The 13,528-nt window shown below is 35.9% G+C and overlaps 1 protein-coding gene across 2 annotated transcripts in view; it reads left to right on the top strand.

The window, feature by feature from the left end:
• The window catches only part of SASS6 (SAS-6 centriolar assembly protein), a 59,228-nt gene that overhangs the window by 7,679 nt on the left and 38,021 nt on the right, over positions 1–13,528 (top strand). Inside the window, exons 2-7 of one of the 2 annotated variants that reach the window (XM_045478404.1) lie at positions 2,587–2,647; positions 4,218–4,297; positions 4,807–4,911; positions 6,089–6,260; positions 6,947–7,012; positions 7,880–7,999. In XM_045478404.1, the coding sequence (XP_045334360.1) occupies positions 2,587–2,647; positions 4,218–4,297; positions 4,807–4,911; positions 6,089–6,260; positions 6,947–7,012; positions 7,880–7,999 (604 nt within the window). The remainder of the gene's footprint in view (positions 1–2,586; positions 2,648–4,217; positions 4,298–4,806; positions 4,912–6,088; positions 6,261–6,946; positions 7,013–7,879; positions 8,000–13,528) is intronic. The other variant, XM_045478405.1, reaches the window with a different exon arrangement.

Below are 13,528 nucleotides of genomic sequence, written 5' to 3'. Positions count from 1 at the left end.
AGGACAGCTTTGACTATTATTAACGGAATCACTGGTATCTGTCGGTTCAATGGAAACTTTTTCTTTTCGTGCAAATTTAACAAGGAACCTACCCAATGACACTTGCTTTTGCCTCCTTTTGAGGATTTCGGGGAAATGTGACATTGCATTGTCGTTAAACAGATTCATTACTCGCACTGCTACAGCCTTATTCGGGTGGTGCTTTTCTACAAAATTTTGTACTGTTTTCCACATTTTACACATCTCCCTAATCTCATTTGAAATGAAGGTTTTCTCTGCCTTTTTCTCTTCCTTTGCAGACGAGATGCTGATGTAGACTTATAAAGTCTTGAGATTTGGGTCACTCACATACAATTTCCTTCTTAACTTCCACCATAATCATCTCCTTCTTCTTATTGCCTTTCTTTTCAGTCTTTTTCTGCATGGGAGCCATTGTGTACGCTTGCATGGATGTTGACTATAGTACAGTATAATAAACTTTTGTCATATACTGTATTTGATGTAACTGGCAATAAAGCAGAAGAGGAAAGGGTCTCTTTCTGCAGGAAGCCTGACCTAGAATGAAGCAAAGCATTCCTAAGCTTACTCTTATATGGAAAAGCAGGGGACTGTCCATAGGTGCTTTGAAGTGACAAAAAATACACTAGTGCCAGTTGTGGGCACCTTTCAACATTCTGAAAAATCATTGATTTCTGCCAAACCCTGTGGCCTGAGACAGCATCTGAGCATGGGAAAGGACCACTAGCAATCCCACAAAGAAAGAGAAGAACCATTGGCTCACTTGTGATCATGGGACATTCAGTGTCACATACTACTTGTATTGCAAGATATCATTTGTTTATGAAGTTAAAATTTATTAGAAATGCTTGCTGTCATACAGAACACATGCAGAACAAGTTACTCGCAGTTTAAGGTTTCACTGTTAGTTCTTCCTATCTGTGCCATTGCTGCTCATTCCTATTCAGATAACAGAAGTTATGGTAAACTTACTATATGGTAACCTCACCATACTAAGATTAGGCAACCAATCATGTTCAATAGGAAACTTAACTAAAATGACATTTTTTAAGGCAATATAAAAATTGTAAGTTAGAGCATAAAAAAAATCTGAACAATTGAATTTAGCCTTATTAACCAAGTTTTTCCATCAACACTCAGTTGCTAGGTCTATCTGTACTTTTTACTTCTGTAGTAGATAAGTAGCAGAATGTGGGAAAAATTTAAAACACATCTTTAAAAAATTTTTTTTAATGTTTTTATTTATTTTTGAGAGAGCATGAGTGAGGTAGGGGCAGAGAGAGAGGGAGACACAGAATCTGAAGCAGGCTCCAGGCTCTGAGCCATCAGCACAGAGCCTGATGCAGGGCTTGAACTCCTAAACCTCAAGATCACGACCTCAGCCGAAGTTGAGCACTTAACTGACTGAGCCACCCAGGTGCCCCTAAAACACATTTTTAGAAGAGTAGCTTAAAATGGAATAAATTCTATTTTTACCTTTACTTTTGTTTCCTGCACATCAGGTAAAAGCCATTGTTATTTAATTCTAGCAGGATAAAGAACACTTGTGCAGAGATGTTTTTTCACCAATTTTCCCTTTATTTCCTCAATTAATTAAGCATTTTGGCTCAGTTTGATTAATGGTTATGAGCACCTTTATTTATATGCCTCTGTCTGATATTGAATTCTCTCAGATGGAGTAGATACTGTGGAAAGTTATGGTCTCTTTAGAAAAAGTTTAGGGACACTTGGGTGGCTCAGTCAGTTATGGATCTGACCTCCTCTCAGGTCATGATCTCACTGTTTGTGAGTTCGAGTCCCGCATCAGGCTCTGTGCTGACAGCTCAGAGCCTGGAGCCTGCTTCAGATTCTGTGTTTCCCTCTCCCTCTGTCTCTCCCCTGCTCGCGTTCTGTCTCTCTTTCTCTCTCAAAAGTAACCATTAAAAAAATTTTTTTTAACGTTTTAAAATAAAGTTTAGAGTTACTCTGCCTCTGGGTTAAGGTCGACAATAAAATTGTTGACAGTACTTCTGTGGATATATTGAATATTGAGCAGATGTAGTTGGTGGATTTTGTATATGCATAAGAGAAGGAATATATTATTCTATTTCCTTGATTATAAACATGCCATGTATTCTAATGCTGCTTCACATTTTTAGTTTTTCAAATGGAATCTCCCATAAATCAATTTGATCAATTGGTGATTTTTTTTAATGTGAAGTTGTTAATAAATTGATAGTTTGTCTGGCTTTCAGTAGATGCTATTTTAGAATCAGGGCAGTGAGGTTATATCTCAGTCTAGTAATGGGAATTTCACATCATTTATTTCATTTAATTCTCACAACAACTCCATTTTACAGGAGAGAAAAATATAGATAGTTCCCGGTTAAAAACCTGATTACTTATTAGTGGAAGAACAAGAACTTAAAACTTTAAATCCAGTGTGCTTTCCAAATAACTGTTTTTAACTTAGGGAGCACCTGTGAAAGATCTTGCAACTTAATACAGAAAACTTTAGCTAATACAAATGACAGTGGTAACTCATTCCATGCAAATGTTTCTGACAGTTGGGTATATCTTTTCATACAGGAGAGTAAGTGTTAGAGTGAGCATTGAACTACAATCAGTTTCTAATCCAGTTCACAGAAAGGTTGGTATTAATTTCTTTTGAAACACATTTTTTCTTTTTTTAAAAATATAATTTCTGTACATTATAATTATTTTTGTTCTTTAAGAACATGAGGTCTTTTGTTACACTCACCTTGCCTTTTAGTTTTGGGCCCGTTTGTAACTTGCAAATCTGGGGTGATAGAATCTACAAAGACAGTGATTGAGAGATTATTATACCATATGTTTCTGAAGCATACAGGAAGAATTGGGGATTGGGAGAATTGGGGGTTAAGTTTTACCAATGCACTTATAAGTTGCTAGAATATATATTTTGCTACCCTGTAGAATTGGCATTTCATGGTGTAAATGTGAGAATAGAATGAATTGAAGCACTGCAGAGATATAGTTTTTTGAATCTTTGCCTTTTGAAGGGAGGCATTTAGAGCATCAGTCCTATGTGATCTTCAAAAGTCTAAGTCATTAACAGTGATGTGGATACAGAATAGATGACTAAGAAATACAGCATCTATTTTCTTTGTGTCAGAGCTTTCCTTACACATGAAGATTCAAGGACCTTGTAGTATTATTATTAGTAGTAGTTTCAGTTTTTAATAGCATTTTGGGTGGATTTCAGGAAGTACCTAAGTAGAAGCTGCTTTAAGAACAGGACCTTCTGAGGCAGAGCAAATACCTAGATTGCGAATTTTCTGGGGTAGAGATGATATATTTCTTACATGTTAATTCCTTAGACCTGCTGTACCTCTTCATTTCCTAACTGCTCATAAGTGGTTTAGATTTTTCTAGAACTCTACCCTAACAGTTCCTCAGTAGACACGAGTAGATTCTATTTTGAAGTGGGAGCTTATTCTTAACCTCACTTCTTTATTAGGCCTCCGTCATCTTGTTGCCATGCCTGTTTTCCTTACTACGTTATTCACTGAAGTATGTAATTTCTGTGTACTTCTGTATCCGTTTTTGCTACTGTGGTGCTCCACCACACTGTAAATTTACATAGAAAGTGGTCTTTATGAAAGACATTCACTTCATTTGAAACTGAAAACAGATGGGCTTCCACGTCCACCACCACCTGGAGTAGGAATAGGCCCTCAGAATGAAGCCTTGGCAACTTGTTACTTGATACCCCTGCCCTCTGCCTGAGAGACGAATGCTCCTTTTCTAGGATAGATCGTTGGCTTGTCGTTTCAGCTGATGTGTTGCCACTTTGGAAGTATCAATTAACTTGGGAAAAACTGAAAATATAATTGAATATGATATGGTCAGTGGTTGAGTGTTTTTGTCATGGTATAGTACAGCAAGGACTGGGTCTCAATTTTCCTAAGAGGATGATAGTCCTTAACTTCAATTCTGGCATTTAATTAGTTTTTGTAGACCCCCACAAGGATCCCATGGAGCAGAATATCTACCCCTGTTTAAGAATATTAAGTCTTTTAAAGACTGATGAAAAACCCAGCAGCACCAAAAAACAAAGTCATCTGAAGTATAATGGTGACACATTGTTGTTACTGGATATTTTTACTTCTAAGAAGGAAGGAATTAGGCTAAAAGCCAGATCTATTGAAAACATTAAAAAATAACAATCTTTCTTTTAGGATTTAGTTATCCGTCTGACTGATGATACCGATCCATTTTTTCTGTATAACCTTGTTATATCTGAGGAAGATTTTCAGAGGTAATTAAATTTGTTTTTCTGTGTTTTTTTTTTTTTTTTTTAACTTTTTATTTACTTTTGAGAGAGAGAGCGCGGGCTCACTTGTGCGAGTGGGGGAGGGGCAGAGAGAGAGGGAGACAGAATCCGAAGCAGGCTCCAGGCTTTGCGCTGTCAGTCAGCACAAAGCAGGACACAGGACTCAAATCCATGAACTGTGAGATCATGACCTGAGCCAAAGTCAGACGCTCAACCGACTGAGCCACCTGGGCGCCCCAGGATGTTTTTGAAAGTAAATATTCCATATCTTATCAGAGTTCTGCTTAAAACAGCCCAGAGTTTTGGAGCTTTAGCTAAGTATATTGACCTTTTCCTTCCCATTGAATGAATTCTATAAAAATCAAAGTTCCCTAGCTCAGTTTTTGATTATAATGCATGTTCAGTAAATAAAAAAAAAAAAAGACTATTTCAGGGTTTTAATTACAATTAAAAATAGTAATTAAATTTTTAAAATTCTCTTTTCTTCTGTATAGTTTAAAATTCCAACAAGGCCTTCTGGTAGACTTCTTAGCTTTCCCACAAAAATTTATAGATCTTCTTCAGCAATGTACTCAAGAACATGCCAAAGAAATTCCAAGGTAAGTCTCATGAGAGCTCTATATCATTAAAATTCTCTCAAGACAAACTCTTCTTTGTAAGCCAAATTGATGGCAAAATATTTTCTATGTGTTAAAAGTATCTCTGTCTATTTTTACAACTGGGTTTAGGGCTCTATTAAATATCAATTTTAAGGAATCATGGTTAAAATCAGAAATATTTACCCCTTAATTTTCATGTCTTGACAGAGCCATTAAAATTATCTGAAATATTTAACATCATCAAGTATGTGTTTTTATAATGAACTTGGGAAAGGAGAATAAGATTTTGGTTTGTGTATATTCATATATACATATGGATACATGCATATATATTCATATACACATATGAAAATGTGTATATTCGTGTGATGCTAAAGCCTGGTCCTTTCATTGTAAAATTCACCAACCTTTTATCTATTGGTGTCATCAGTTGATGATTGTTTGAATCAATTATTAGGAACTACAAAGTTATGCATTTCTAATTCTGCCATTCTTTTTATACTTACTAGGTATAATTTTTTTATAAAGAACTTTTCTTCATCTGTTTGGGCTATTTGATTACTCTGAAAATTCATATAGAAAAGGATAAATACTAAATTCTTTTAGGGGCGCCTGGGTGGCGCAGTCGGTTAAGCGTCCGACTTCAGCCAGGTCACGATCTCGCGGTCCGTGAGTTCGAGCCCCGCGTCAGGCTCTGGGCTGATGGCTCAGAGCCTGGAGCCTGTTTCCGATTCTGTGTCTCCCTCTCTCTGCCCCTCCCCCGTTCATGCTCTGTCTCTCTCTGTCCCAAAAATAAATAAACGTTGAAAAAAAAAAAAATTTAAATTCTTTTAAATTGTCAATTTTTAGAGTAAAGAGTTGTTATTCTAGTTACTACGTGCTTTCAGTGGGTTTTGTTTTTATATTTTCATCTTTCATAATGAACTCCTGGACATTTGCATATTCACTGTTTCAGTGAATTCTTTTTCTATTTCTTGTTCAATTTTTCCGTTTTACTATTTACATCAGTTTATCCACTTTAACCATTGGGAGTCCTTTCATGTTGGCCCCTGTGATTTCTATATGCCCCCTTTCCTGACACTTCTAATCATTTCTGATGTGCTGGAGCTTATGATTCAATGGGAAAGTTTCACGGTCTCATAAGTATTGTTATATTGTGACACTTTTCTTTTCAAAGGTTTTTGCTGCAGTTAGTTTCTCCAGCACCTATTTTGGATAACTCACCTGCCTTTTTAAATGTGGTAGAGACAAATCCTTTTAAGCATCTTACACACCTCTCACTAAAACTTTTACCTGGAAATGATGTGGAAATAAAGAAGTTTTTAGCCAGCTGTTTGAAAAGTAGCAAGGTAAGATTTAAATTTATTTTTTAAAAAATAAATACCAAAAGTCTCTGATAAATCACTGAAAAGCTATATTGCTATTAGTTTTTGTTTTCAGAGTGAAGTGTTTTTAAAGATGTCTAGTAAATTTTTGTAATATGTAAGGGATTTATTTTTATTTTATTGGTTGTTTATTTGTTATTTTTAGTCAAGATATAGTGAGGTTAGAACTGGACTAAAAATTGAAAAACTAGGTGCCATCATTTTTATTAATTTTATGTAATCTGAGGTAGTTCACTTAAGGTATTGATGGTTTTATCAATTTGTAGATAAGTATGGAGATATCTACTACCCTATTGCACTTATCTCAAATGAGGAAAGATGTGTGAAAGTGGTTTGAGAATTACAAAGTGCTCTTTAACTTTGTAAGGTATATGTAGCAAAGAAGCAACATTGGGATGCCTCTTAATAGTTTTCACAAAGTCTTTAGTCAAATGCTATAGATTAGTGCATCTCAAACTTAGGTGGTACACAAATCCTCTAGGCATCTTGCTCATTCAGAGTGAGTCAGAAGGTTTGAGGTGGAACCTAAAATTCTGTATTTTTAACAAACTCCCAGGGTGATGCTCACACTATATTTTGCTATACTTTGAGTAGCACAGCTATAGATGATTAAATTGTAAACTGCTTAATTTTACTATTTTTATAAATAGGAAGAAAAATTATCATTGATGCAATCACTAGATGATGTTACTAGGCAACTGAAATTCACACAAAAGGTAATTCAGATTTCATTTTGTCTTTGTATGTCATCCAAACATTGGCTCTGAATTGCTTCTTGAATCCTGTCCAGGCTTTTGTGTATTAATTTTTAAAAGTATGTTACTTTTGGATTCCTTCTCCTTTTTGACATCCTTCCCCTACCAGTAAATTGTCTTAATCTGATGCTTTCTCTGATATTTGATTCCATACAAACATTTCTGTTAACTTCAGTATATGACACATTCCTTCCAAGTCTTCATTAAATAATATATAGTACCTGTCACATGTTACTTCTTCACTCTTTTATTCACCTCATTCCTCCTGTCGAAAATAACTTTTCAGTTCACATCTTTTAAACCTCTTTTCCATACTTGTGTTATGAATTATTTTGATAGGCTTACCATCATTTTAGTCATAGCTACAATCTTTTTGCCCATACTCCTTGAAACTGAGGACCAAAGTATCTGATAAGTGGCATCACTTCAGGCAGAAATTGTCCTGCACAACATAGCCCATCTAGGAAACCTGTGTTACTGGGTTTTAGGTGTATATATGAACCACTCCTTATGACTGACTTACTCTACCCTGGGTAGACATTTATTTCTTAATATCAGAGGAGAGGATTTGGTGGTGAAGAGCCGAGTTTAACTAAAAGGTTAAAGATAGTTAAGCTTGACTTCTGGGCTGTGCTAACTCTAAAATTGCTTTTACTCTAATCTTGATTTCCTCAAATTAAAAAAAAAATTCTGTGTAGGAAAAGGCTTTGAGTATATTTTGGAAAGCTGTGATTCCTTTTCTTTAATATCCTTTGTAAATATTGCCATGTTCTAAGCTAATAACATTCACAAGACTTTCTTAATATTTTGTATTGAACTCTAATACAGACCTTATCAGAAAAAGTGCAAGAATTAGATAAGTTACAGAATGAATGGGCATCACACACAGCTGCATTGTCAAATAAACATTCCCAGGAACTAACAAATGAGAAAGAAAAGGCCTTGCAGGTATGAACATTAAAAGAAAATAGAAAATTATTTTTTTGTTGCTGTTATTTTGTTAGTTGTAAAAGTAATATATGCTTGGTTTAATATGTTCAAACATTACAGAAGTATGTGAAAAATTAAGTTTCTCGTTACAAGTCTTAATATCCAGAAATAATTTATAAACTTTTTGATATATGCTTTCTAGACTTGTCTCTTGATATGTAAATAATGTCATTTAAAAATATATATTTGTAAGTTTAGAAATATGTAAATCATGATTGTATACACCTAGTGGGTTTTTGTTTTATTCTGTGCTAATGAGGTCCTACAGTATATATTGATTGTAACTTTTTTTTCATGTAACATGACACCATAGATCATTCTTTTTAAGTATTCTTTTTTAGTGGCTGTATAGTATGAATTATTTGGATACAACATGCATTATTTAACTACTTACCTAAGTGATGGACATTTCAACATGTCAGTATCTTGGCTAACACGAATACTACAGTGAATGTTCTTTGTTCCTAGAAGGGAGATTGCAGTATACCCATATAAGGTATTAATGGATGTTGTAGATTTGCCAGCCAGGTCATACCAAATGGAATGTAAAAGATAGTGTATGATAGTACTTATTTCCCCATATTCTTTTTTTTTTATTATTACTAAGCTTTAAATTTTAATTCCGGTGTACTTAACATACAGTGTTATATTAGTTTCAGGTATATGTGCAGTATAGTGACTCAACAGTAACATACATTACTCGGTGACCATGAAAAGTGTATTCTTTACTCTCCCTCACCTGTTTCACCTATCTGCTTCTGTACCTCCCCTCAGATAACTCAATTTGTTCTCTATAATTAAGGGTCTCTTTCTTGGTTTGTCTGTCTTTTTTTTACCTTTGTCCGTTTGTTTTGTTTCTGATATTCTACATATGAGTGAAATCATATGGTATTTGTCTTTTTCTGACAGACTTTGCTGAGCGTTATACTCTGGCTCCATCCATGTTGTTGCAAATGGCAAGATTTCATTCTTTTTTATGGCTGAATGATATTCCATTGTATGTATATGCCACATCTTTATCCATTCATCTATTTTTTGTTTTATTTTACTATTTTTTTAATATGCAATTTAATGTCAAATTCGTTTCCATACAACACCCAGTGCTCATCCCAACAGGTGCCCTCCTCAATACCCATCACCCACTTTCCCCTTCCTCCCACCCCCCCATCATCTATTGATAGATACGTTGGTTGCTTCCGTAATTTGGCTATTATAAATACTGCTGCAATAAACATAGGGTGCATATATCCTTTGGAATTAGTGTTTTTGTATTCTTTGGGTAAATACCTGGTAGTGTGATAACTGGATTGCAGGGTAGTTCTATCTTGTTTTTTTTTTTAAGTTTATTTATTTTCGTTAGTAATCTCTACACCCAACCTGGAGCTCGAACTCATGACCCAGAGATCAAGAGTCTCATGCTCTTCTGACTAGCCTGCCAGGTGCCCATGTAGGCGGCTTTATTTTTAATTTTTTGAGAAACCTCCATACTCTTTCACCTTGTCTGCACCAATTTGCATTCCCAGCAACAGTGCAACAGGGTTCCTTTTTCTCCACTTCCTCACCAGCACTTGTTTCTTGTGGTTTCAGTTGTAACCATTCTGACAGGTGTGTGAGAGGATATCTCATTATGCTTTCAATTTAGGTTTCCTTAATGAATGATGTTGAGCATCTTTTCATGTGTCTGTTGGCCATTTGTCTTCTTTGGAGAAATGTCTGTTTATGTCTTCTGTCCATGTTTTCATTGGATTGTGGTTGTGTCTGTGTGTGTCTGTGTGTGTGTGTGTTGAGTTGTATTGGTTCTTTATATAGTTTGGACACTAACCCTTTATATATCATTTGCAAATATCTTCTCCTATTCAGTAGGTTGCCTTTTAGTTTTATTGTTTCCTTTGCTCTGTGGAAGCTTTTTATTCTGATGTAGTCCCAATAGTTTATGTTTGCTTTTATTTCCCTTGCCTCAGGAGACCTATCTAGAAAAATGTTGACAGCCAGTGTCAGAGAAATTATTGCCTGTGCTCTCTTCTAGGATTGTTAAGGTTTCAGGTCTCACATTTAGGTCTTTAAACCATTTTGAGTTTATTTTTGTGTATGGTGGAAGAATATGGTCCAGTTTCATTCTTTTGCATGTGACTGTCCAGTTTCTCAATACCTTTTATAGGAAAGACTGTTTTTCTCCCATTGGACATTGTCCCCTGCTTTGTCATAGAATAATTGACTGTAGGGGCGCGTGGGTGGCTCAGTTGGTTGGGCGTCCAACTTCGGCTCAGGTCATGATCTTGCGGTCCGTGAGTTCGAGCCCCGCGTCAGGCTCTGGGCTGATGGCTCAGAGCCTGGAGCCTGCTTCCGATTCTGTGTCTCCCTCTTTCTCTGCCCCTCCCCCGTTCATGCTCTGTCTCTCTGTCTCAAAAATAAATAAATGTTAAAAAAAAAAAAGAATAATTGTATAATCATGGGTTTATGTCTGGGCTTTCTGTCCTGTTCTTTTGATCTTTGTGTCTGTTTTTATGCCAGTACCATTCTGTTTTGATTACTACAGCTTTGTAATATAATTTGAAGTCAGAATTGTGATACCTTCAGGTTTTTTTTTTCTTCTAGATTGTTTTGGCCATTCAGGGTCTTTTGTGTTTCCATGCAAATTTTAGGAGTATTCTAGTTCTGTGAAAAATGGTGTTGGTATTTTGATAGGATGGCATTTAATGTGTAGATTGCTTTGGGTAGTATGGGCATTTTATTTCTTTATTTTTAAAGTTTATTTTGAGAGGGAGAGAAAGTGCATGCGAACAGAGGAGGGGCAGAGAGAGGGAGAGAGAGAATCCCAAGCAGGCCCTCCTCTGTCAGCCCAAAGCCCGAAGCAGGGCTTGGCCCCACGAACCTCAGGGTCATGACCCTGAGCTGAAATCAGGAGTTGGATGCTTAACCAGCTGAGCCACCCAGGTACTCCAGTATGGACATTTAAATAGTATTTGTTCTTCCAGTCCATGAGCGTGGAATATCTTTCCATTTGTTTCTGTTATCTTAAGGTTCTTTCATCAGTGTTTTATAGTTTTCAGAATATAGGTCTTTCACTTCCTTAAGTTTATTCCTAAGTGTCTTATTTTTGATGCAATTGTAAATGAGATTGCTTTCTTAATTTCTCTGTCTGTGCTTCATTATTAGTGTATAGAAATGCAGTGGAAGGGTGTCTGGGTGGCTCAATTGGTTAAGTGTCCAACTCTTGATTTCATCTCAGGCCTTCACCTCAGGGTCATGAGTCCAAGCCCCATGTTGGGCTGTGCACTGGGTGTGGGGAGAAAAGCAAAAAGAAATGCAATGCATTTCTGTATGTGGATTTTGTGTGCTGTGACCTTACTGAATTCATTTATTCATTTATCAGTTCTAGTAACTTCTGGTGGAGTCTTCCAAGTTTTCTATATATAGTATCATGTCATCTGCAAGTAATGAAAGTTTTACTTCCTTACTAATTTGGATGCCTTTTATTCCTTCATCTTGTCTGATTTCTGTGGCTAAGACTTCCAGTACTATGTTGAATAAAAGTGGTGAGATTGGACATCCTTGTGTTGCTCCTGTTCTAAGGTGGAAAGCTTAGTTTTTCACCATTCAGTATGGTATTAACTGTGGGTTTTTTGTATACGGTCTTTATTATGTTGAGGTACGTTTCTTCTAAACATATTTTGTTGAGAGTTTTTATCATGAATGGATCTTGTACTTTGTTAAATGCTTTTTCTGCGTCTATTGACATGATCATATGGTTTTATCCTTTCTGTTATTGATGTGATGTATTACATTGATTTGTGAATTTTGAACCACCCTTGCAACCCAGGATTAAATCCTGCTTGATTGTGGTGAATGATTGTTTTTTAATGTATTGTTGGATTTGGTTTGCTAGTATTTTGTTGAGGAATTTTTGTATCTATGTTCATCAGAGATAATTGGCTTGTAATTCTCTTTTTTTGTAATACATATCTGTATCTGGTTTTGGTATCAGGGTAACACAGCCCTCCTAAAATGAATTTGGAAGTTTTCCTTCCTCTTCTGGTTTTTGGAATAGTTTGAGAAGAACAGGTATTCATACTCTTTAAATATTTGGTTGAATTTACCTATGAAGCCATCTGGTCCTGGACTTTTGTTGGAATTTTTTGATGACTGATTCAATTTCATTGTAGGTGATCAGTTCAATTTTTCTTTTTCTTCCTGATTCAGTTTTGGGATGTGATATGTTTTTTAGGAGTTTATTCATATCTTCTAGGTTGTACAACTTGTTGGCATATAGTTTTCCATGTCTTTTATAACCCTTTGTATTTTTGTTTTATTGGTTATTTCTCCTTTTCATTTCTAATTTTTTTTTTTTAAGTTTCTATGTTGTTTATTTCTGCTGTAATTTTTTTTTCTTTTTAGAGAGAGTGCTTGCACGCAAGCGGGGAAGGGGCAGAGAGAGAAGTAGAGAGAGAATTTCAGGCAAGCTCTGTGCTGTCAGCATGAAACCAAATGCAGGGCTTGAGATCATGACCTGAGCTGAAACCAAGAGTCTGATGCTCAATCAACTGAGCCATCCAGACACCCCTCTGGTCTAATCTTTATTATTTCTTTCCTTCTACTTGTTTGGGATTTGATTGTTCTTTGTCTCATTTAGGTGTAAGGTTAGGTTGTTTATTTGGGATTTTTCTTGCTTCTTGAGGTAGGCCTGTATTGCTTGGTATAAACTTCCCTCTTAGAACAGTTTTTGCTTCATCCCAAAGATTTTTGAACCATTTTGTTTCCATTTCATTTTTCTCCATGTAATTTTCAGTATCTGCTTCATTTCTTTTTTTTTTTTTTTTTTTAATTTTTTTTTTTTCAACGTTTATTTATTTTTGGGACAGAGAGAGACAGAGCATGAACGGGGGAGGGGCAGAGAGAGAGGGAGACACAGAATCGGAAACAGGCTCCAGGCTCTGAGCCATCAGCCCAGAGCCTGACGCGGGGCTCGTACTCACGGACCGCGAGATCGTGACCTGGCTGAAGTCGGACGCCCAACCGACTGCGCCACCCAGGCGCCCCTCTGCTTCATTTCTTGGTGTCCCATTCATTGTTTACTAGCATGTTATTTTTAACCTTTATGTATATCTGTGATCTTTCCAGATTTTTTCTTTGATTTCTAATTTCATAATTAGAAAAGATGAATGGAATAACTTCTGTCTTTTTGAATTAATTGAGACTTACTTTGTGGTCTAATATGTGATCTATTCTGGAACATGTTTTATGTGAAAAGAATTTTTATTCTGTTTCCAGATGGAATGTTTGGATATATCTGTTAAATCCATTTTGTCCAATGTGTCATCCAAAGCCACTGTTTCCTTGTTGGTACTGTTTGGATGATCTGTTCATTGATGTAAGTGGGATGTTAAAGTCCTTTAATATTACTGTATTGCTATCAATTAGCTCCTTTATGTTATTAGCTGCTTTTATGTATTTGGATGTTTTCATGTTGGGTGCATAAATATTTACAGT

The sequence above is a fragment of the Leopardus geoffroyi genome, chromosome C1, assembly GCF_018350155.1.
Source record: "Leopardus geoffroyi isolate Oge1 chromosome C1, O.geoffroyi_Oge1_pat1.0, whole genome shotgun sequence".
In the NCBI taxonomy this organism is placed as follows: Eukaryota; Metazoa; Chordata; class Mammalia; order Carnivora; family Felidae; genus Leopardus; species Leopardus geoffroyi.
Note: the sequence above shows the minus strand (reverse complement) of the source record. Positions and strands in the feature narration are given on the sequence as shown.